This window comes from Ammospiza caudacuta, chromosome 21 (assembly GCF_027887145.1).
Source record: "Ammospiza caudacuta isolate bAmmCau1 chromosome 21, bAmmCau1.pri, whole genome shotgun sequence".
NCBI lineage: Eukaryota > Metazoa > Chordata > Aves > Passeriformes > Passerellidae > Ammospiza > Ammospiza caudacuta.
Genome location: NC_080613.1, coordinates 10,100,806 through 10,119,972, shown reverse-complemented (window position 1 = coordinate 10,119,972; position 19,167 = coordinate 10,100,806). Strand labels below are relative to the sequence as shown.

At 53.7% G+C, this 19,167-nt stretch overlaps 2 protein-coding genes and 1 non-coding gene across 3 annotated transcripts; all 3 read left to right on the top strand.

Annotated features, from left to right (window-relative positions):
• The first annotated feature begins 405 nt into the window (after window positions 1-405).
• Window positions 406-3,679, top strand: RPL12 (ribosomal protein L12). Its single transcript, XM_058818318.1, has 7 exons — window positions 406-573; window positions 659-732; window positions 1,062-1,160; window positions 1,805-1,886; window positions 2,467-2,553; window positions 3,385-3,497; window positions 3,586-3,679. Exons 1-7 carry the CDS (start codon window positions 537-539, stop codon window positions 3,589-3,591), a joined length of 498 nt encoding a protein of 165 aa, XP_058674301.1. The 5' UTR covers window positions 406-536; the 3' UTR covers window positions 3,592-3,679.
• Window positions 1,538-1,665, top strand: LOC131567040 (small nucleolar RNA SNORA65). Its single transcript, XR_009275614.1, has one exon. It is a non-coding gene; the product is annotated as a small nucleolar RNA SNORA65 (small nucleolar RNA).
• A 2,783-nt stretch (window positions 3,680-6,462) lies between the features above and the next one.
• Window positions 6,463-18,452, top strand: ZMYND19 (zinc finger MYND-type containing 19). The gene is made up of 6 exons (XM_058818368.1): window positions 6,463-6,588; window positions 6,766-6,825; window positions 8,554-8,660; window positions 13,256-13,396; window positions 14,997-15,177; window positions 17,043-18,452. Exons 1-6 carry the CDS (start codon window positions 6,538-6,540, stop codon window positions 17,184-17,186), a joined length of 684 nt encoding a protein of 227 aa, XP_058674351.1. The 5' UTR covers window positions 6,463-6,537; the 3' UTR covers window positions 17,187-18,452.
• Window positions 18,453-19,167: the final 715 nt, after the last annotated feature.

Here is a 19,167-nt window from a genome sequence, read left to right as displayed (position 1 = left end):
CGGGAACGATCCCCCGGGATCACCGAGTGCAGCCCGGGACTGATCCCCGCCTCGTCTCCAGCGCAGAGCGCCATGGCCAGGCCTTCCTTGGACACCTCCAGGGCGGGGACTCCACCTGAGCAGCCCCTGCCAGTGCCTCATCACCCTTCCACACAATCCACGTTTTGCAACACAGCGATCTATCTATCTATCTATCTATCTATCTATCTATCTATCTATCTATCTATCTATCTATCTATCTATCTATCTATCTATCTATCTATCTATCTATCTAATCATCTATCTCTATATATATATTATATCGAAATACAAATACACATCTATAGAGATTCCGCCACGGTCCTATCTTCCTATCTTCGCCTCTCGCGAGATCTCGACCGCTATTTATAAGTTACCGGTCATCTCGCGAGATCTCTGCGGGTATATCATAGGCCCGCGCCGCCCACGCTGTCTTTTCGCAGATCCCGGAAGGCCTCGGTTGGCCCTCAGGTTCCATCCGCCTCCATCCGCCTCCATCCCCGCCATCCGCCGCCGCAATGCCGCCCAAGTTCGATCCCAACGAGATCAAAGTCGGTAGGTGGCGGGCAGCGGGGCAGGAGGGGGCGGGCGGGGACCGCGGGGCCCGGCGGGCACGGTTAACGCGGCGCTGTCCCCGCAGTTTACCTGCGCTGCACCGGCGGCGAGGTCGGAGCCACGTCCGCGCTGGCCCCCAAGATCGGACCCCTGGGGCTGGTACGTACCGGGGAGCGGGGATGGAGGCCGGGGCAGCGGGGCTGGGAGGGGAGGGAGGGGTGAGACATGTGCCGGGCGCTGTGGGAAGCGTGCCTTGCTGGGGAACAAGAGAGTCCCGGGGGGAATTTAAGGGTAAATTTAAATTAAATTCCATTTAAATTTAAGCGGGTGGGATCCAGCGCGTTCCGCAGGCGCTGGGGAGCCGCTGGCGGTGCTGCTCCGTCCCGGAGCGCTGCGCGCAGCAGGGCCGCACTCGGAGCAGCAGCCGGGGCCCTCAGGGGCTCTCGGCTCTGACCCGAGCCCGTGTGACCTCCACGTTCGTCCCTCAGTCCCCCAAGAAGGTGGGCGATGACATTGCCAAGGCCACGGGCGACTGGAAGGGGCTGCGGATCACGGTGAAGCTGACGATCCAGAACAGGCAAGCGCAGGTACCGCACGCCGCAGGGACCGGCCCGTGCTGCAGGCGTGGAGCCCAAGCGGGCTCCGCCTGCTCCAGGCACCGGCCCGGATCCCGGCAGGGTCCACTCAGCCCTTCATCCTTCCGAGGTGGATAAAATGAGTGCCACACAAGGGGTGTGTGGGGGTCTTCTGGGAAGACCTTAAAGCGTGGGTGGGGGGGATGCATGTGGAGCCTGGGACCTGCCAGGCTGGAGGATCCCGAGAAGAGATCCTCATCTGCCAAGATGCAACTTTCATCCTGTTGCAGATAAATTGTTCTTTCTACAGAACTTGGAACCGGCAAAAAAGCCTTACTTAAAGCAGCATAGAAATAAATTATTTAAAATCTTGCCAACTCCTGTAGCCACCCGCCACTGTACCTGTTCTGCTGTCCGTGGCTGGTACATTCCAGTGGTGAGCTGAGAGGAAGCCCCGGGCAGGAAGCAGTCCTCTCCTGCTGGTGGGGAGGCCTGTGCCGAAAACCTGGGAACAGATCTCTGCAGTACAATAAACCCGGAGCATGAGGGAGCTGATCAATCCCACACTGCTCTGGCAATTACCTTTGCTGAAATAATTAATAGGTTAATTGAGTATCTTCGAATGGGGGGGGAGAAATTAATTTATTTGTATTTAGATAGAGGTTGTTCCTTCTGCCTCTGCTCTGATTATCAAAGCTCTGAAGGAGCCACCTCGTGACAGGAAGAAGCAGAAGAACAGTAAGTGTTCCCCTGGACTTGGTTCTCAATATTTTGGGGCTAAAAGAGGGGAAATACCAGTACCTTCCTCTGGGGTTATTCAGCACAAACTGGTAAATAAGACACAAGGTTGGTTTTGGGCATCCCTGAAGTGCCAAGGTACCAACAGATGCACATCAGCAGAGCTCTGTGTTTGAGGAAATTATGGAGTCATGGACTGGTTTGGTTTGGGAGGGGCTTAAAAGTTTGTCAGTGCCACCCCTGCCATGGCAGGGACACCTCCCACTGTCCCAGGCTGCTCCCAGCCCTGTCCAGCCTGGCCTTGGGCACTGCCAGGGATCCAGAGGCAGCCACAGCTGCTCTGGGCACAGCTGGGGTAGAGCAGGCCCCTGCTCTGTATCACACTGTTGGCACAGGGCCTGGCACAGCCAGGGGAGCTGACACAAATGCCAGCTTGGAAAGAGGAGTTGGGGATAATCTGGGAGCAGCAGCCCTGCTGGAGCTGCAAACCCCCAGCTCTCTGTGGCCTGGGAATGGCTCTCCCAGAGGGAACAGGGGCTGGCAGTGCCCAGGTGCCCTCAGTGCTGCTGTTCCCTCCCAGTTAAGCACAGCGGCAGCGTCACCTTCGACGAGATCGTCAACATCGCGCGGCAGATGCGGCACCGCTCGCTGGCCCGGGAGCTCTCGGGTGAGTCTGGGGCACAGGGGATGAATGCCCCATGGCCTGGGGGGCACAGGGGATGAATGCCCCATGGCCTGGGGGGGGGCACAGGGGATGAATGCCCCATGGCCTGGGGGGCACAGGGAATGAATGCCCCGTGGCCTGGGGGGGCACAGGGGATGAATGCTCCATGGCCTGGGGGGCACAGGGGATGAATGCCCCATGGCCTGGGGGGGGGCACAGGGGATGAATGCCCCATGGCCTGGGGGGCACAGGGAATGAATGCCCCGTGGCCTGGGGGGGGGCACAGGGGATGAATGCCCCATGGCCTGGGGGGGGCACAGGGGATGAATGCCCCATGGCCTGGGGGGCACAGGGGATGAATGCCCCATGGCCTGGGGGGCACAGGGGATGAATGCTCCATGGCCTGGGGGGGGGCACAGGGGATGAATGCTCCACGGCCTGGGGGGGGGCACAGGGAATGCTCCACGGCCTGGGGGGCACAGAGGGCTCCCAGCTGAGCTGTGCTGCCTGGGAACAGGCAGCCCCAACACCTGGGGAGAGAGGGGCACAGGGAGTTTGCAATGTGTTCCTGGGGGAGGCCAGGGTGTGAGATCTGGATAAGAGAACTAAAGATGCCTGGTGAGCCCTGAGGCTCAGGCTGCAAACCCCTGAGGAAACAGGGACAGCTGAGAGCTATGAGGAGTTCTGTCAGAATCCATGTTTGGGTTGGAAGGGACCTTAAAGCTCATTGAGTTCCACCCCTTGCCATGGGCAGGGACACCTTCCCCTAGCCCAGGCTGCCCCAGGTAAGCTCCTCAGAGGTGAAGCACTGACAGGCTGTGTCTGCTGCTGCAGGGACCATCAAGGAGATCCTTGGCACTGCCCAGTCCGTGGGCTGCAGCATTGATGGGAGACACCCCCACGACATCATCGATGACATCAACAGTGGTGCCATCGAGTGCCCAGCTGTGAGTACCCAGCTCTGACCGAAATTGATGTACAACATCTAATTACTGAAAGACTCCACTAATGAGCTGTGTTTGCTTCTTCCAACAGAGCTAAGACTGCAGAAAAGGAAGTTGCCACATGAAGGCTCCTTCAGTTTTTGTAGCACTTTAAATATTAAAATAAAGACCCAGTTGTCTGCAAACATTTCTTGGTGTGATTTGTCCCTGTCCCATGCTGGAAATTTTCCTTTGGGGAAACTGAAATACAGCACCTTTGGTGGGATGTGTCCATGCCCATTCTGGATGGATTGGGGCAGGGATGGAAGTGTGGCTGTTCAGAAATGGGGTGAGGAATGAGAGCAGAAGGTTTAGCCTTGCTTATTCAAAACAAGATCCATTTAAACCCTTTGCTCCCTGATATTTGGGTCACTGCCCTGGTGACTTGACAGCCACAGAGACTGAAGTGGGGCTGTAGTGACAGAGGGAAAGGTGATCGAAAAACCCCATTTTGATCAAATCCATGAGCCTTGGCAGACACCAATTGTCCAGGACATGCCACGGAGTCCCTGTCAGTGTGGAGGGGAGCTGCACCCTCCTCACTCCTAAAGCAAAACTGAACAAAGCCTGACCTAGGTGTCCCCAGCCATGGGAAAAGCCCTAAAGCTCAGGGCTGTGTCTGTCCCTGCCTGGTGTGGCTGTGCCTTGGGCAGCTCTGCTTGGGCTCCAGGCCTGTGCTGGGCCCTCCCTGTCCCCAGCTCCACATGCAGCTGGTGGAGCCAAAACCAGCAGAGTTTGTGGCTTTATCCATTTTCTCCCAGCTGATTGTAGGGCCTTGCTCTGAAGCAAGCAGGAAAAAAAATACAGCTGAAATTCCAGGGATTTGTGATGCTCAGGGAATGGCTGGAGCTCAGGGCAAGGCTCTGCCCCCAGAGGGTGCTGGCACGGCCCCGAGGCTGCCAGAGCTCCAGGAGCCTTTGGGCAGCGCTGCCAGGGGTGCCCAGGGTGGGGCTGCTGGGGGGGCTGGGCAGGGACAGGGGCTGGGCTGGGGGATCCTGGGGGGTCCCTCCCAGCTGAGGATATTCCAGGATTCTATCTGGTTCCTTTGTTGGATTGACCATGTTACCATGTTTCAAACAGGGAATAATTTGTATGCTGTCAGAATAGGTCAGGTGTGGCTCCTGGTGCTCTGTAACCTGCCCAATGTCTCCAAGGGTTTGTGTGGCACAAATTGTGATAAGGAACAGGGGGAGAAAATCTTTGTGTGGAGTGGCCACAGGCTGAGGGGGGTGCAGAGGTTGGGGGGTCCCATCCTCACCCAGCCCAGCCTGGCTGCCCTGCCAGGGGAGGGTTGGGTCCCTTCCTTGCAGGGGTTCCCCAAAAATCCTCACAAACCCCTGGGGTGCCCGAGGCAGGGCAGGCAGAGGCTGCAGACCCTTAGCAGCAGCTTTGCCTTAAACTCTGCTAAAATCTTTGTGCTCCTGGTGTGGAAATCCACTCTGGAGCGAGCCCTGAGAGCCTCAGGAGGTGTTCAGCCTCCTGTTGGGGTGTCCTGTGTGGGGTTCCCTCCACTTGGCAGTGCTGCAAACAGTTGGAAAAATGATTCCTTTTCCTTCAGGGAGTTCTCCTGGGACAGGACCTGTAGCCTTTCCTGTCCCCTGCTGCCTGAGGGCACGTGCTATGGTAGGAGCAGAGCAGGGCTTGGAAGGAGGGTTTGCCCTGCCAATAATTGTTTTTTTTCCAAATCATGCTCTTCAAAAGGAGGCAGAGGGTTCCAAAGATAACAACCTACATTAACATCACATTTAAACCCATCTTCCTAATTAATAATTTAATTTAGTACCTTTATTAATGACGTAGATGAAGGGATCAAGTGCAACCTCAGCAGGCTGGCAGGTGACACCAAGCTGAGGGTAAAGTGACAAATCTGAGGGATGTGATGCCATCCAGAGGGACTTGGAAAAGCTCAAGGAAGCTCCACAACCTCATGGGAACCTCATGAGGTTTAACCAGGTTGAGTGCTGGAGCTGCAACTCTGGGATCAATCCAGGCTGGGGATAAGCAGATGGAGCAGCCCTGGGAGAAGGATTCCACAAATCTTGCGGGGTTTTTGAAGAAATGAAGATGTGGAGGATACTTAGGGCTGAAATCTGAAACAAAAAATTGCTATGACACCCTCAGAGATGCTGAAGTAACCCCCAGTGCTGGAATGGCTGGAAGTTCTGGCAGTAACTGCGCTGGTAGGGAGGCTCTTTGGGCGACCCCACAGCAGCTCTGGGGTGTTGTGCCGCTGTCCCCGGGCAGGGCACGGCCCCGCAACGGGGCTCTCGCAGCGCATCGCGGCTCTCGGGGCGGCACCGGGAGCTTGGGAATGCCGCGCTGTCCTGGGCAGGGCCGGGAGCCGCACCCCGTGATCCCGGTGGGCGTCCCCAGCTCCGGACCCCCTGATCGCTGCCCGATTTCCCCGCACCGCTCCCCCCGCAGGGCCCGCCGGGGCAGCGCGGGGTGGCCGGGCCGGGCAGAGCCGGCGCAGCCACGCGGCGGGGCCGCCGCCGCCATGTGCTACAGGCACGCCAGCCGGGGCTCCTCGGCCCTGGGGGTGTCCCTGTTCCCTCCCTGGGGTCCCGGGGGTGTCCCCGGCCCTGCTCCCGTTCCCGCTGTCCCCGTTCGGCCCCGTGGGCGGGGGGGGGAGGGGGGTGCGGTCCCTTTAAGCGCGGCCGCGCCCCCGCCGGGCCGGCGCGGAGCTTCCCGCGAACGTGACGTCACCGCCCGCGCCTCCCGCGCCCGCGCCGCCCGCGCCCGCGCGCGGGGCCCCGTCCCACGTGACCCGGGCCGCGGCGCGCCGCGCGCACATTGGCCGCGGCGGCGGCGTTCGCGGGAGTGACGCGAGGGCGGCGCGGGCTCCCATTGGTCCATCGGGCGCGGGTGGGCGGTGGCGCGGGCCGCCATTGGCCGAGGGGCGGCGGGGGGGCGGTGGCGCGGCGGCCCCGCCCCCCGGGTGTGCGCGAGGCGGCGGCGCGTGGCAGCGGCGCGGGGCGAGCGGCGGCCCCGGCCCGGCCCCGCCATGACCGACTTCAAACTGGGCATCGTCCGGCTGGGCCGCGTGGCCGGCAAGGTGAGCGCGGGCACGGCGGGACCGGGCCGGGGAGCGGCGGGGCCGGGCGGGCCGGGCTGTGCATTGCCGGGGCCACGCTGGGGCCGCGGCGGGGCCGCGCGGAGCCGCGGCCGCACCGTGCACTCCCGGGCCTTGCCCAGCCGCGCTGACGGCGCTCGCCGTCTCGGTGTGTTGCAGACCAAGTACACGCTGATCGACGAGCAGGACATCCCGCTGGTGGAGAGCTACTCGTTCGAGGTGAGCCCGCCGCTGCCCGCCTTCCCTCCCGGTGCCGGCCCGGGTTCCGTGAGTCCCTCCCCGCCCGCGGCTGCCCCGGCCCCGCCGCCCCCCGGGCCCCGCCGGAGCTCCGGCTCTGCCCTCGCCTCGTGCTCTGCTCCAGCCGAGCCGCCCTGGAGGAGCCGTGCCTGCAACTCCCCCGATCGGCGGAAAAAAAATCACTTTTAACTTACTGGAGTCCCAACGTGGGGGATTCCAAGCAGGAAAAGTTCTGGGGTTTCATTTTTTTCCCCAATTAGACGAACGTTATTTTAAAACATCTATTTACTGATTTATTTTCTAGTTTGTTTTTTTTTTTTCAATGTTAGCTGTGTGCTTTTGGAGAACTGATAATTGGCAATGGTTTGGCAAACATTAAAAATGTTCATTCTGCACTTAGTCTTGGATGAGGAAAACTGTTATTAATGTAACTGATTATGGAACCAGAAAAAAGTGTTTCCTCTTCACATCCACTGCTAAATGGGTTCTACCAAGGCTTTGAAAGTGAAAGACAATGATTTCAAAACTTCAACAAATAGGGGTTTTTTTTTGGAGGAGAGACCATCATCTGCTGAATTTCTGCAGTGCAGTGGATGCTTTGGGGCTGCTCTTGGGGATTTTAGGGGTTTTGTGAGTGCTGCTGCCAGAACTCTCCTGTTTGCCCATTCCTCCCCTCTGGCAGCCGCTGTGTCTGTCCCTGTGGTGGTAACACACCCCGACTGTCCCAAATGCAGCACGTTTTTGCTGTGCTTTGTGAGCTTTGAACACCATTGTAGAGGGCAGGAAAAAATGGAAATGCAGGAAAAATGACCGTGAAATGCAGGAAAAATGGCAGGCCCTCACTCTCAGCGAGGTGGGTGATGGGGCAGTGCTGGAGCAAAGCCCCAGGGGCAGAGTGAGGATCCTGCCATGAATCCCAGCCCCAGAGCTGCATTCCTGTGTTCTCCCTCCAGGCAGCCCCAGCTCCCCCTGCCCTTTCCTGGGCTCCACAGGCTCCATCCCACCCCACAGCCCCCAGTACCCCATGCTGGGGGGGATAGAGGTGCCAACAGCCAGCCCAGGGAGCCCAGCAGGGCTGGGGGTGTCCCCAGAGTGCTGGGGGTGTCCCCCAGGCTGGGCTGGCTGGGTCCCCCTGAGCTTTGGCACTGCCCAGACCCCCCCGAGCTCCAGGGCCCTGCAGGGACAAGTGTGAAATGAGGGGTGCCTGCCCCAGATGAGGGGGGCCTGCCCCAGATGAGGGGTGCCTGCCCCAGATGAGGGGGGCCATGCCCCAAATAAAGGGGGCCATGCCCCAAATGAGGGGGCCATGCCCCAAATGAGGGGGGCCTGCCCCAAATGAGGGGTGCGTGCCCCAAATAAAGGGGTGCCTGCCCCAGATGAGGGGTGCGTGCCCCAGATGAGGGGTGCGTGCCCCAAATGAGGGGGGCCTGCCCCAGATGAGGGGTGCCTGCCCCAGATGAGGGGGGCCTGCCCCAAATGAGGGGAGCCTGCCCCAAATGAGGGGTGCCTGCCCCAAATGAGGGGGGCCTGCCCCAAATGAGGGGGGCCTGCCCCAAATGAGGGGAGCCTGCCCCAAATGAGGGGAGCCTGCCCCAAATGAGGGGTGCCTGCCCCAGATGAGGGGTGCGTGCCCCAAATGAGGGGTGCCCCCCAGTGGAGGGGTGCTGGGTGCCCCGTGTGCTGCTCTCACAGCCTTTCCCTCCCCTCTAGGCTCGCATGGAGGTGGATGCTGATGGCAATGGTGCTAAAATCTTCGCCTACGCCTTCGACAAGAACCGGGGCCGGGGCTCGGGGCGCCTCCTGCACGAGCTGCTCTGGTGGGTACTGCAGGCAGCACAAACCTGGGCTGCCCCGGCCTGGGAGGGGGATCCCTGTGCCCAAATGCCCTCAGGAAAGGGGCAAACCCGGCTCAGGGGTGCCCACGGGGTTTGGGGTGCAGGATATGTTTGCGTGGCACAGCCCATGGAACGTTCCAGGCAGGGAGAGCAGAGCCAGGGTCATGGACACCCTGTTCACACCTGGGAATGCTGCCCCAGCACCTGCCCCATTGACAGGGGAAGACAAACATTTGAAGGTTTGTGAGGTTTTTTTGTCTGCTGAGAATTGGCAGAGAGAGGGAATTCTGATAACTTCAAACTTTGAGGTGTTTTTATGCCTTTCTGCAAAACTGCCTGAGGTGATGCTGCTGATGGTTCTTTTCCATACTCTACAAATCCTTGAAATCCTTCATAGTTTCATTAAGTTTCAGGATCAATTTCCTCATTTGAGAGCAGCTCACCCTCTGAGCTCATCTGTTGCTCCTTCTTGATGTTTGTGGGTTTGTACAAAAGCTGGGATCTGCTAAAAAAATCTTATTTTAAAAGCCTTTTTGGACAAATTAAGCATATTTTCTATTCAGTTCCACATCCTTGGAAGTCACAGTGCCCAGGATGCCCTTCATCATTCCAGGTTACCTTTTATCCCCGAGAACCAGGCTTTGCATAGGAGGAAGGAGACAGGAGGAATATCAGATTAATATTTCCAGCCTGCTTTTTAAATATGGATTTTAACCTGCATCTGTTAATATTTAATCTTATTGCACATAGAACTTTGTTGAAATTATGAAATTGGCTGCAATATGTGGAGCAAATCACTGACAGCTGCTGCTAACTGTGAACCTCAGACAGTAATAATTATTATCTGTAAGGAGCATTAAACAGCACCTGAAAATTATTCAGGTCAGTTCTTGAGGGCTGTGCAAATGATGACATCCCAGCTATTTGTTTATGACACAGCCCAGCCATTGCCTCTCCTGCCTTGTTTCACTCAAATTAGGAAGTCATTTGAGCATATTCAGTTAGGAAATTCAAATTGTGTCACTCGAGCATGGGCTGTGGTTAAAAATAAGAGATTGTGTGTAATGGGGATTTTGGGGAGGCACAGAGGGGGGTGGCAGCTGCCAGGCAAGCAGAGCTGCACTTCTGAAGTTGCAGTCAGGTTTTTGAAATAGAAGATATAAAATATCTGTGCTGTTCTGTGACTTCACCCTGGTCCTGAAGGTGGTGGTGGTGCTGATGTTCAGCTGCAGCTCAAACACTGCAGGTCAGAGGCTGAGTCTCTGCAGGGCTGTGAAGTCTCTGCCCCTCCTGAACAGCAATTTTGGGCTGCTGTGAGCACAGAGCAGGGCTGGGAGCAGTGTCAGGTCCTTCCCTTGTGAGCAGGGGCAGTGCTGGGGGTTTGGAGCCAGGAGAGCTGGGCAGAGGCAGGCACTGATTGCATTTACCAGTGCCTGCCTGACTCCTTGGGTGAATGAAAACCAAAGGTCATGGATTGCTGCAGGTGTAGGTGTGGAATTCAGTTATTCTCTGCATATGAACCCCCAACATCAAAAACCCAACCCAGCTGTGTGCCTCTGGATTATAGAGACAGTGAGTAGCATGTGGTAGATGGAATGAAAAGAGATTTTTTGAATTTTTTTTCTTTCCTAGTTCAGCAGGTATCTTTGCTCATATCATGAGGCCCTTGGGATGGAAATCCTGGCTCTGCTGGAGCTGCAGCAGTGACAGGAACCTTCTCCCAGAGCCCTGTGCAGAGGCACTGTGGGATCCAAAGGCATCCAAGAGCTGGAAATTCCCCTCATATGAGCTGCAAAAATTCTTACAGGGAGAACTTCCTGCTGGTTCTCAGCCTCTCATGTGCTTGCTGTGATTTCCACATGGAGTCCTGGCTCCCCCAAGCAGGGTTTGGGGTCTCTGCAGGAGCCTTGTCCCTGCTCAGCTCCCTGTGAGCAATCCCAGCTCTGTTCTGGTGTGGAGATGTTCCCTGAGGAGCAGCAGAAGGGGATTAGTCCTAAGTAGCACCAACTGCATGTTCAAAAAGACATCCAGGGCCTGGTTTCTGGGGGTTTTTAAGGGTTTTTTTAAAGAGCACTTGCCATCTTGCTGCCTATAACAGGCTCAGTTCTGGTTCCTGGTGCTTGGAATTGCTGTGTCTGCACTTGTGTTGCAGCCCTGGGCTCTGAGCTGCTGAAATACCCAAAGAACAGAACCCAGATGATCCCTGGGAGAAGGGTTTGCCTGGCATCTTGCAGGAGCTCCAGCCCTGCAGCTCTGGCTGCATCCTGAGGCTGTTCCCAAGGCAGGGTCTGTCTGTCTGTCCTTGCTGCTCCTTTGGGTGGGCTGGGATGGTCACAGAGGCCTGGGGAGGGGAATGCTCCTGTGTTCAGAGCTTGGAGAGAAGGGTCCACCCTGAGTTTGGCATTACCAGATGTGGCACCTCAGTGCAGTGGAGTTTAAAACAGGCTGCTCACCAGCCAGGCCCAGCTTCCAGCTTTGCTTGGGCTTTTGTCACTTGAGGCCACAGAAAAGCTGGCAGTGATGTAGATAAATGTGGTTTTATACAAGGAGGTAAAGACTGGCTCAGTGTGGGAGGGGATTTGGTCAGAATTTGCTTTTTGGGGTGCTGGGTGCACATCTGTGCTGTGCAGGAGCAGGGGTAGCTGTGTGCCACTGCTGTGCCACCCCAGTGCCAGGGACAATCCTCATAATCATCTCTCCTTCCCCAACTCCAGCAGTTCTAAACTCATCTAATAAAATCAAAAATATTTCTGAACTTGGTGTTGGAATCCCCTTCCCTTTCCCCCCTGCACAGTCTGTTCTTGCTCTGAACCTCTGTCTCCTCCCAGATTCCTGTCCCTATCTGTCCCATCTCTGCAGCTGGCACTTGGTCCCAGGCTCATTCTAAGAACCTTAACTCCTTCCCTGTCCCAGTGTCTGTCTGTTCTGCACTTCTTGGGACTCCTGATTCCCTTTGCCAGACCCTCTGCTGGCCCTCAGCAACTCAGAAGTGCATTACAGCTGTTGCTGTAATGGCTCCCAGTGCCAGAGGGCAGGGAGGGATGGGATGTTGGGAATTAGGAATTGTTCCCTGACAGGGTGGGGAACCCCTGGCAGTGTCCAGGGCCAGCCTGGATGGGGCTTGGAGCACCCTGCAATAGTGGAAGGTGTCCCTGAGTTTTCAATTCCCTTCCAACCCAAATCAAGCTGGGATTCCTCCTTTAGGGCACTTCAGCTGACTCTCTGCCATAGTTTGTTTGCTTTAATGTGTGTGGTTTGGTTTCTTTTCCCCCAAAAGAAGGATTTTATTGGTTTTACCTTCAAAGGGAAGAACTTTTCCCTGTTCCATGGAGGGCCAGCAGATTCCCTGGCAGGTGGCTCCAGGCTCTGTTCCCTTGCAGGGAATTCTCCCAGGAATTACCTGGTGGGAGCTGCAGCACAGTCTGTGTGAGGTGCTGCTTGCAGCCTCTCCAGGGGGATTTTCCTCATTAAATTGTACCAAGTTTTGGGGCATATGTGAAGTGCAAGAGTTTTTCTTACCCCCAGGGTACATAACTTAGACCTATCTAGGTGGATTTAGACCAAGAATACAAAATCTTACATTTTTCATTGTAAGTCATGTTAAAATGAGCTTCCTGTTCTGCTGAGCTTTATAAAGGTTAAAAAAAGGCATGATATTTTAAACTCAGACAAATCTCTATTCAAAATTAAAATGATTATTTGAGCTGACATGTTCAGTGAAGGCTGAGCAGGGCTCAGTGTCCAGGCTGGGCTTGGATGAAGCTGCTGGGAGGTGTCCATGAGGAGGTGCTGGGTTCCCCTCAGTGAGTGCTCTCAGCTCTGCTTGTCCTTGTTCTCCTCATGGCACAACAGTCACAGGGACACAGCCCTCTGTCCAAGCCTTGCATTTCAGCTGGCATGGGGATTCCTGCAAGAAGTGATACCAAAACTTGTCCAGGCTTGAGGGTGTTTGACAGTGAACTCCATGAAACAGAGAGAGGAGAGGTGAAAAGGAGGGGGAAAGGCCAATGGAAACTCCTAGAAGGCAGTAGGGAACATTTCTCCCTGCAGCCATCCTGGCTTAGCCCTGCTTTGGGTTTTGGGCAAGTTTCAGGTGTCTCTTGGTCAATTGTGGGGTAATTTCAGACTTTCAGTGTGTGACACACAATTACAGTCTGAAAAGATTTGCATACTTGGTGAAACCTCTGTCCTGCTGCTGTTCAGAGATGTTTCTTCATAAATAATAAGCACACCAGTGCCAGACTTGCACAAATGTGTCTGATAGAATTTCCTATGGGAATAATAAGCCAGTATTGGCACCTTCCAGTAATTCCATGGATCTTCAGCAGTAACTGGAGGAGTAGACTCTGGAACTAAACAATATACTTAAAATCACTCTATATTTGATTCAACTAATTTATAATTGAATTCACCTGCTGGAAAAAGGCACTTTCTCCTGGGAGTAGCCCCTGGAGCCTGTTTGCAGCCCAGTGCCAGCAGCTCCCAGCTCGCTCTGCCTCTGGAATTGCTGTGATCCTTTGTTGTTTTTCGCTGTTCCTGTGCAGCACTGACCCTGAGGTTGGTTTTGTGTCCTGCAGGGAGAGGCACAGGGGAGGGATTGCTCCTGGCTTCCAGGTGGTGCACCTGAACTCGGTGACCGTGGACAACCGCCTGGACAACCTGCGCCTCGTGCCCTGGGGCTGGAAGCCCAAGGCTGAGGACATCTCCAGCAAACAAAGGTATGGAGCACCTACAGGGGAATCAATGGCAGATGTTCTCTCCATTCTTCGGTGTTTTTTGCCTTGGCAGAGCTTTTTGGATGAAGCTTTGGGTGCTTTACACATCACTCAGCTGGGGTTCAGCCTGTGCTCGTGTCCTGCTGTGCAGGGACCATCCCACCCATCTCACCCTCAGGGCTGTGCCAGGTGCAGCAGGAACCTCTGTGCCCTCCCAGCGGGGCAGAGGCTCAGGGAAATTGCACATCTCACTGCCTTCTGTCCCTCAGAAACCCCAGGGGGAGCTGGGAGCTGCAGGGTGGATGCTCCTGGTGGGATCTGCAGGGTGGATGCTCCTGGTGGGATCTGCAGGGTGGATGCTCCTGGTGGGATCTGCAGGGTGGATGCTCCTGGTGGGATCTGCAGGGTGGATGCTCCTGGTGGGATCTGCAGGGTGGATGCTCCTGGTGGGATCTGCAGGGTGGATGTTCCTGGTGGGATCTGCAGGATGGATGCTCCTGGTGGGATCTGTAGGATGCTCCTGTTGGGATCTGCAGGGTGGATGCTCCTGGTGGGATCTGTAGGATGCTCCTGGTGGGATCTGCAGGGTGGATGCTCCTGGTGGGAGCTGCAGGATGGATGCTCCTGGTGGGATCTGTAGGATGCTCCTGGTGGGATCTGTAGGGTGGATGCTCCTGGTGGGATCTGCAGGGTGGATGCTCCTGGTGGGAGCTGCAGGATGCTCCTGGTGGGATCTGCAGGGTGGATGCTCCTGGTGGGATCTGCAGGATGGATGCTCCTGGTGGGAGCTGCAGGATGGATGCTCCTGGTGGGATCTGCAGGATGGATGCTCCTGGTGGGATCTGCAGGATGGATGCTCCTGGTGGGATCTGCAGGGTGGATGCTCCTGGTGGGATCTGCAGGATGGATGCTCCTGGTGGGAGCTGCAGGATGGATGCTCCTGGTGGGAGCTGCAGGATGGATGCTCCTGGTGGGATCTGCAGGATGGATGCTCCTGGTGGGATCTGCAGGATGGATGCTCCTGGTGGGAGCTGTGAGCTGGGGTTGGACTCCCTCAGGGTGAATTCTGGGCTCAGCTTCCAGCACCTCTCAGCAGCAGCTTGGGGAGCTCCCCTCAGGCTGGGTTTCACTCAGCACATCACACTCTGTGCCAGGATGGATCTGGATAATCAATGACTATCCAGACCCACAGACTTCACATCACTCTAATCCTGGAACACCTGGAGCAGCAGCTTTAACATTGGGGTGTTTAGAGCTGATTAAACTGATTTTGAGAAGCTGTAGTGAATTACAAATGCTCTACATGGTTTTGGGGGTTCAAGAACAAGAAACAGATTTCATGCCAAAAATTAATTTTGACTTGGTGTGAATAGTTTTGCACAGAATTAACTTTGCTCTATGTAAATGTTTCTTGATTGATACCTTTAAACTTTTGGGGTTTGCACTTAGGCTAAAATAGCCTTAAAAACACCCAATATATGGGCAGGATGTGCAGTCTGAGGCTAAATACAATGTTAACCTTATTTATTAATAAATTTGGAATTGATATCTCTGTATGATTATTATGAATTGATGTACCGAACTTGTACTTGTTTTTTTCCAGGGAACAAAGTCTGTACTGGCTGGCAATCCAACAACTTCCTACAGACCCCATAGAGGAGCAGTTTCCTGTCCTGAATGTAACCAGATATTACAATGCTAATGGGGATGTTGTGGAGGAGGAGGAGAACTCCTGCACTTACTATGAATGTCACTACCCTCCCTGCACAATGATTGAAAAACAGGTGGGTTCAGAGAGCTGGCAGTGAGCATGGAATCCTTGGCACAGTGGTGTGTCTGGGGATTTATTTGTTATTTAAAATGTAGAGCTTTACATGAGCCATTCAGTGGTTAAAGCAATGATTTTCTTCCACTCAGGTTTTCTTTGGCCTGAACCTCCAGAGCCTGTGATAATTTTCAGTTTTCTCACAGAAGGGAATGTGGGTTTGAGCTGGAGCAGTGGAAGTTAGGGGCTGCTGGAGGAGGGGGATTTCTGCAGAGTGCACAGAAAGCCAGGTGGGAGCTTTCCTGCAGGGAGCATTCTAGGAGGGCTTGGATGGCCATGGAATCAAAAAATAACCTGGTTGCCATTTCCTGAGGTGAAGGTGAATTGCAATTCATCCAGGGGAGAGCTAGGAGGGAAAGTTCTGCTGGAGGAAGATAAAGCAACATCAGGAGAGAGAGAATGAGCTGTGCAAGGGCTGTGCCTCTGCCACACAGATGCCTTATCTAGAAACAAGGGCTTTTCTTGTGATAGCAAATGCTGACTGGGCTAAACCCATTGTGTTCCACTTTCTGCTGTGGGCAAGGGAACATTTGCAAAAATGATCTTAAATTCCCTGGATTTGAAACAGAGGCAGCTCTGCCTTTTATTTGGGTCTGTGCCCAAAAGCTCCTGGATAACATTAATTTGGCAATGGCCGAGCTTGTGCAGCCCTCCTGCTAATTTCCAAATTTCAGGTGTTTGTTTGTAGTTGAAAACAGAACTTGAGTTGACAAAACAGGAGCATTGTGACAACAAATGTGTAATGCTCCAATATTTTGTCTATAAATTAGGCTCATTTTAAAAGAGCAAAGAGGATTGCTTCAAACCCTTCTGGTTCTCTGAAACTCATGATGGAGTGTTTGTGTTTTATAGAATCCCAGACTGGTTTGGGTTGGGACTTCACAATTCATCTCATTCCATGGCAGGGACACCTCCCACTGGCCCAGGTGCTCCCAGCCCTGTCCAGCCTGGCCTTGGGCACTGCCAGGGATCCAGGGGCAGCCACAGCTGTGCCAGGGCCTCCCAGGAAGGATTTCCTCCCAATATCCCTCTCACCCTGCTCTGTGAGGCTGTTCAGCCTTGTCCTGTCAGCTGTTTGTGACAGGCATGGACAGAGGCACAGGGAGGGATTGCTCCTGGCTCTCAGGGCTGCACCTGAACTCAGTGACCATGGACAGCTGCCTGATGGTGCAGCTCCTTGGGAATGCTGCTGGTTCCTCTTGAGAAAGCTGCTGGGGCGTGTGATGGTGTTCACAGGGGTGCTCGGATGAGGGAAGAGATGAGGATCTGACTCCATGGTTCAGAAGGCTTGATTTATTATTTTATGATATATATTACATTAAAACTATGCTAAAAGAATAGAAGAAAAGGTTTCATCAGAAGGCCAGCTAAGAATAGAATAGAATAAGAAAGAATGATAACAAAGGTTTGTGGCTCAGCTCTCTGTCTGAGCCAGCTGACTGTGATTGGCCATTAATTAGAAACAACCACATGAGACCAATCACAGATGTACCTGTTGCATTCCACAGCAGCAGATAATCATTGTTTACATTTTGTTCCTGAGGCTTCTAAGCTTCTCAGGAGGAAAAACCCTAAGGAAAGGATTTTCCATAAAAGCTGTCTGTCCATAAAAGGTGTCCCTGGGGGATGCTGAGGTTCCCCTGGCACTGAGCAGGAAAGAATTTTCCATAAAAGATGTCTGTGACATGGGGGGATGCTGAGGCTCCCCTGGCACTGAGCAGGGAGGATTTTCCATAGAAGATGTCTGTCACAGGGGTGTCCCTGGGGGATGCTGAGGCTCCCCTGGCACTGAGCAGCCCCTCTAACCCCACCTCTCGTTCGCAGCTGCGCGAGTTCAACATCTGTGGGCGCTGCCAGGTGGCGCGGTACTGCGGCTCGCAGTGCCAGCAGAAGGACTGGCCTGCCCACAAGAAGCACTGTCGGGAGAAGAAGAGAACCTTCCAGCAGGAGCTCGGCCCCGAGCGGTGACTGGGTGCAGAGGCCTCTCAGCAGCAGGATTCCTTCCCAAAGGCATTGGACTCTTGCTTTTGCACAGTATGACAGACTGCTTATCAAAGCCAGAGGCACTGAAGAAAAACCCTGTGATGCTTGAGCAGAATGGCTGACTGGACTAAGCCAGCTCTGACTGGTGCTGTGGAAAGGGATCGGGTCTGCCCTTCCAGTATTATATTCTCAAGCAAAAAGACTACTGTGGAGCTCCAGGCAGGAAGCTTCTCATTATTTATATGTTAATACGTTTGTAAACTCATGTACAGTTTTTGTTAGGAATTCTTGATAGCACTCATTAACTGTAATGTTCAGATGAGAACATGTTGTTGGCCTAAAAGTTAAAAAAAAAAAAAAAAAAAAAAAAAAGAAAAAAAGTCATGTAGCAAAAGCTTTTCCTCCCATGTGGCAGAAGTGTCTGTGGCAGTGCCAAGGCCGGCGGGGCAGGCTCTGGCATCAGCACTTACTCTGGAGAACTCTGCATGGAAGCTCTATTTCAAAAAAAAAATACAAACAAAAAAAAGAGCAAACAAAGTAAAGGTTGGAATGAATCCATGTCTGCTCTCTGGCTTTTTCCCCTTCCCTTCCAGCTGCCTTGGGAGCTCAGCCACCCTGCAGGCAGGAGCAGGGCCCAGGAGCTGCGTGGGGCAGAGGGATCCTCTGGGATCTGGGTCCAGGACTGCAGCTGGGGCTGCTGGAGATGGGCCTTGGAGCAGCCAGGATTCCCAGGGAGCTGGGTCAGCTCTCTGTTCCACAGCCTGGCACAGAGGGCAGTGCCAGGGGCGCTCAGGGAGCAGCTGTGTGTGGATGTGGTCGCCCTCGTGGCTTCCCCGTAGCACAGGAAACACTCCAGTCGTGTGCAGAGATGTTTAAATATCTAATATTGGGTGATTTGAATTATTTATTCACTTTTTCTAAGAGTTGTCATCAATCCAAGAATCAGTTTTTGATTTTTTTTTAATGTAGTAATGAGTAACAGTAGTATGGGAGGAGGATTTCCCTTGCAGAGCACATGCCTATTTTTCTTTTCATGAATAACTATTTTCTATTCCATTTTTGCCTTAGAAGTGTAAGGAACATCAGCTGAGTTTCCTGAAGAGCTAAATGGATAATTTAATGCCAGGTGTTAGTCTTGCTTCACAGTAGAAGAATGTGAGCTGCTGAGTGCTTAATGCAGAGCCTTTCTTGGAGTGCTTAGTGAAAATTTTTTTGTAAAAGCCGTTTAGAATTTTGATTTTTTCAATCAGGATTCACTTTGCCACTTCATGTTGCAATGTTGGTCTTGCTTGTATTCAGTTTGTTAGAAAATTGATCTGCTGTGGACTTCCAATATTATATTCTGTTTCTAATATCTGCACAGGAAGTTCTGAATTATTAACATTTGGGTGGGTTTTCATCCTTTGGCTTTAAGCATTGTGGGAAATAGCAAAAAACTTCTGAAACTTCCTGCTGGAAGTTCACTTGAAGGCACTTGGTTGAGTTGCACTCTTAAACCACATTTGTACTGTAACTTTTCTGTTCAGGCAGCCCAAAATGCCCTTTAGTATGACAAAACCAAGCAGGACCCAGTCAAATTTTCCTGTAATGAGTAACCTTTTTTATTTAAAGGAAACATTAATTCTTTCCTTGAAGTGAAATGCAGTTTTTGATTAATATAAAATGGAACATAAGGGATATTTTGTTTATTGGGGTAATCCACTGAATAGGGCAGAAGTATTGGGTGCCTGTTTAAAAGCTGCTATCTGTCCTGCCAGTTTTCCATTTTATTAACAGAAATCATGTTTATCAAAACAAAGTGCAGGCTTAGAGCCCTTAAACACTTGAACAGCACCAAGCAGGGAGAAGTTGGTGCAGATGTTTCAGTGCTGCTGCTGTGAGCACAAGGACAGGCTGCACCCAAGGATGGTGGGGCAATGGGGAAATTCCTCTGAGGGAATCAGGGATGGTGGGATAAAGCCAGGAT

Excerpts from the sequence above, each read along its gene's own strand:
- ZMYND19 (XM_058818368.1), top strand. The coding sequence starts at position 6,538 with ATGACCGACTTCAAACTGGGCATCGTCCGGCTGGGCCGCGTGGCCGGC. Across the intron at positions 6,826-8,553 it reads TGGAGAGCTACTCGTTCGAG|GCTCGCATGGAGGTGGATGC; the intron begins GTGAGCCCGCCG and ends CCTCCCCTCTAG. Across the intron at positions 13,397-14,996 it reads GACATCTCCAGCAAACAAAG|GGAACAAAGTCTGTACTGGC; the intron begins GTATGGAGCACC and ends GTTTTTTTCCAG.
- RPL12 (XM_058818318.1), top strand. The coding sequence starts at position 537 with ATGCCGCCCAAGTTCGATCCCAACGAGATCAAAGTCG. Across the intron at positions 574-658 it reads TCCCAACGAGATCAAAGTCG|TTTACCTGCGCTGCACCGGC; the intron begins GTAGGTGGCGGG and ends CTGTCCCCGCAG. Across the intron at positions 1,161-1,804 it reads TCCAGAACAGGCAAGCGCAG|ATAGAGGTTGTTCCTTCTGC; the intron begins GTACCGCACGCC and ends ATTTGTATTTAG.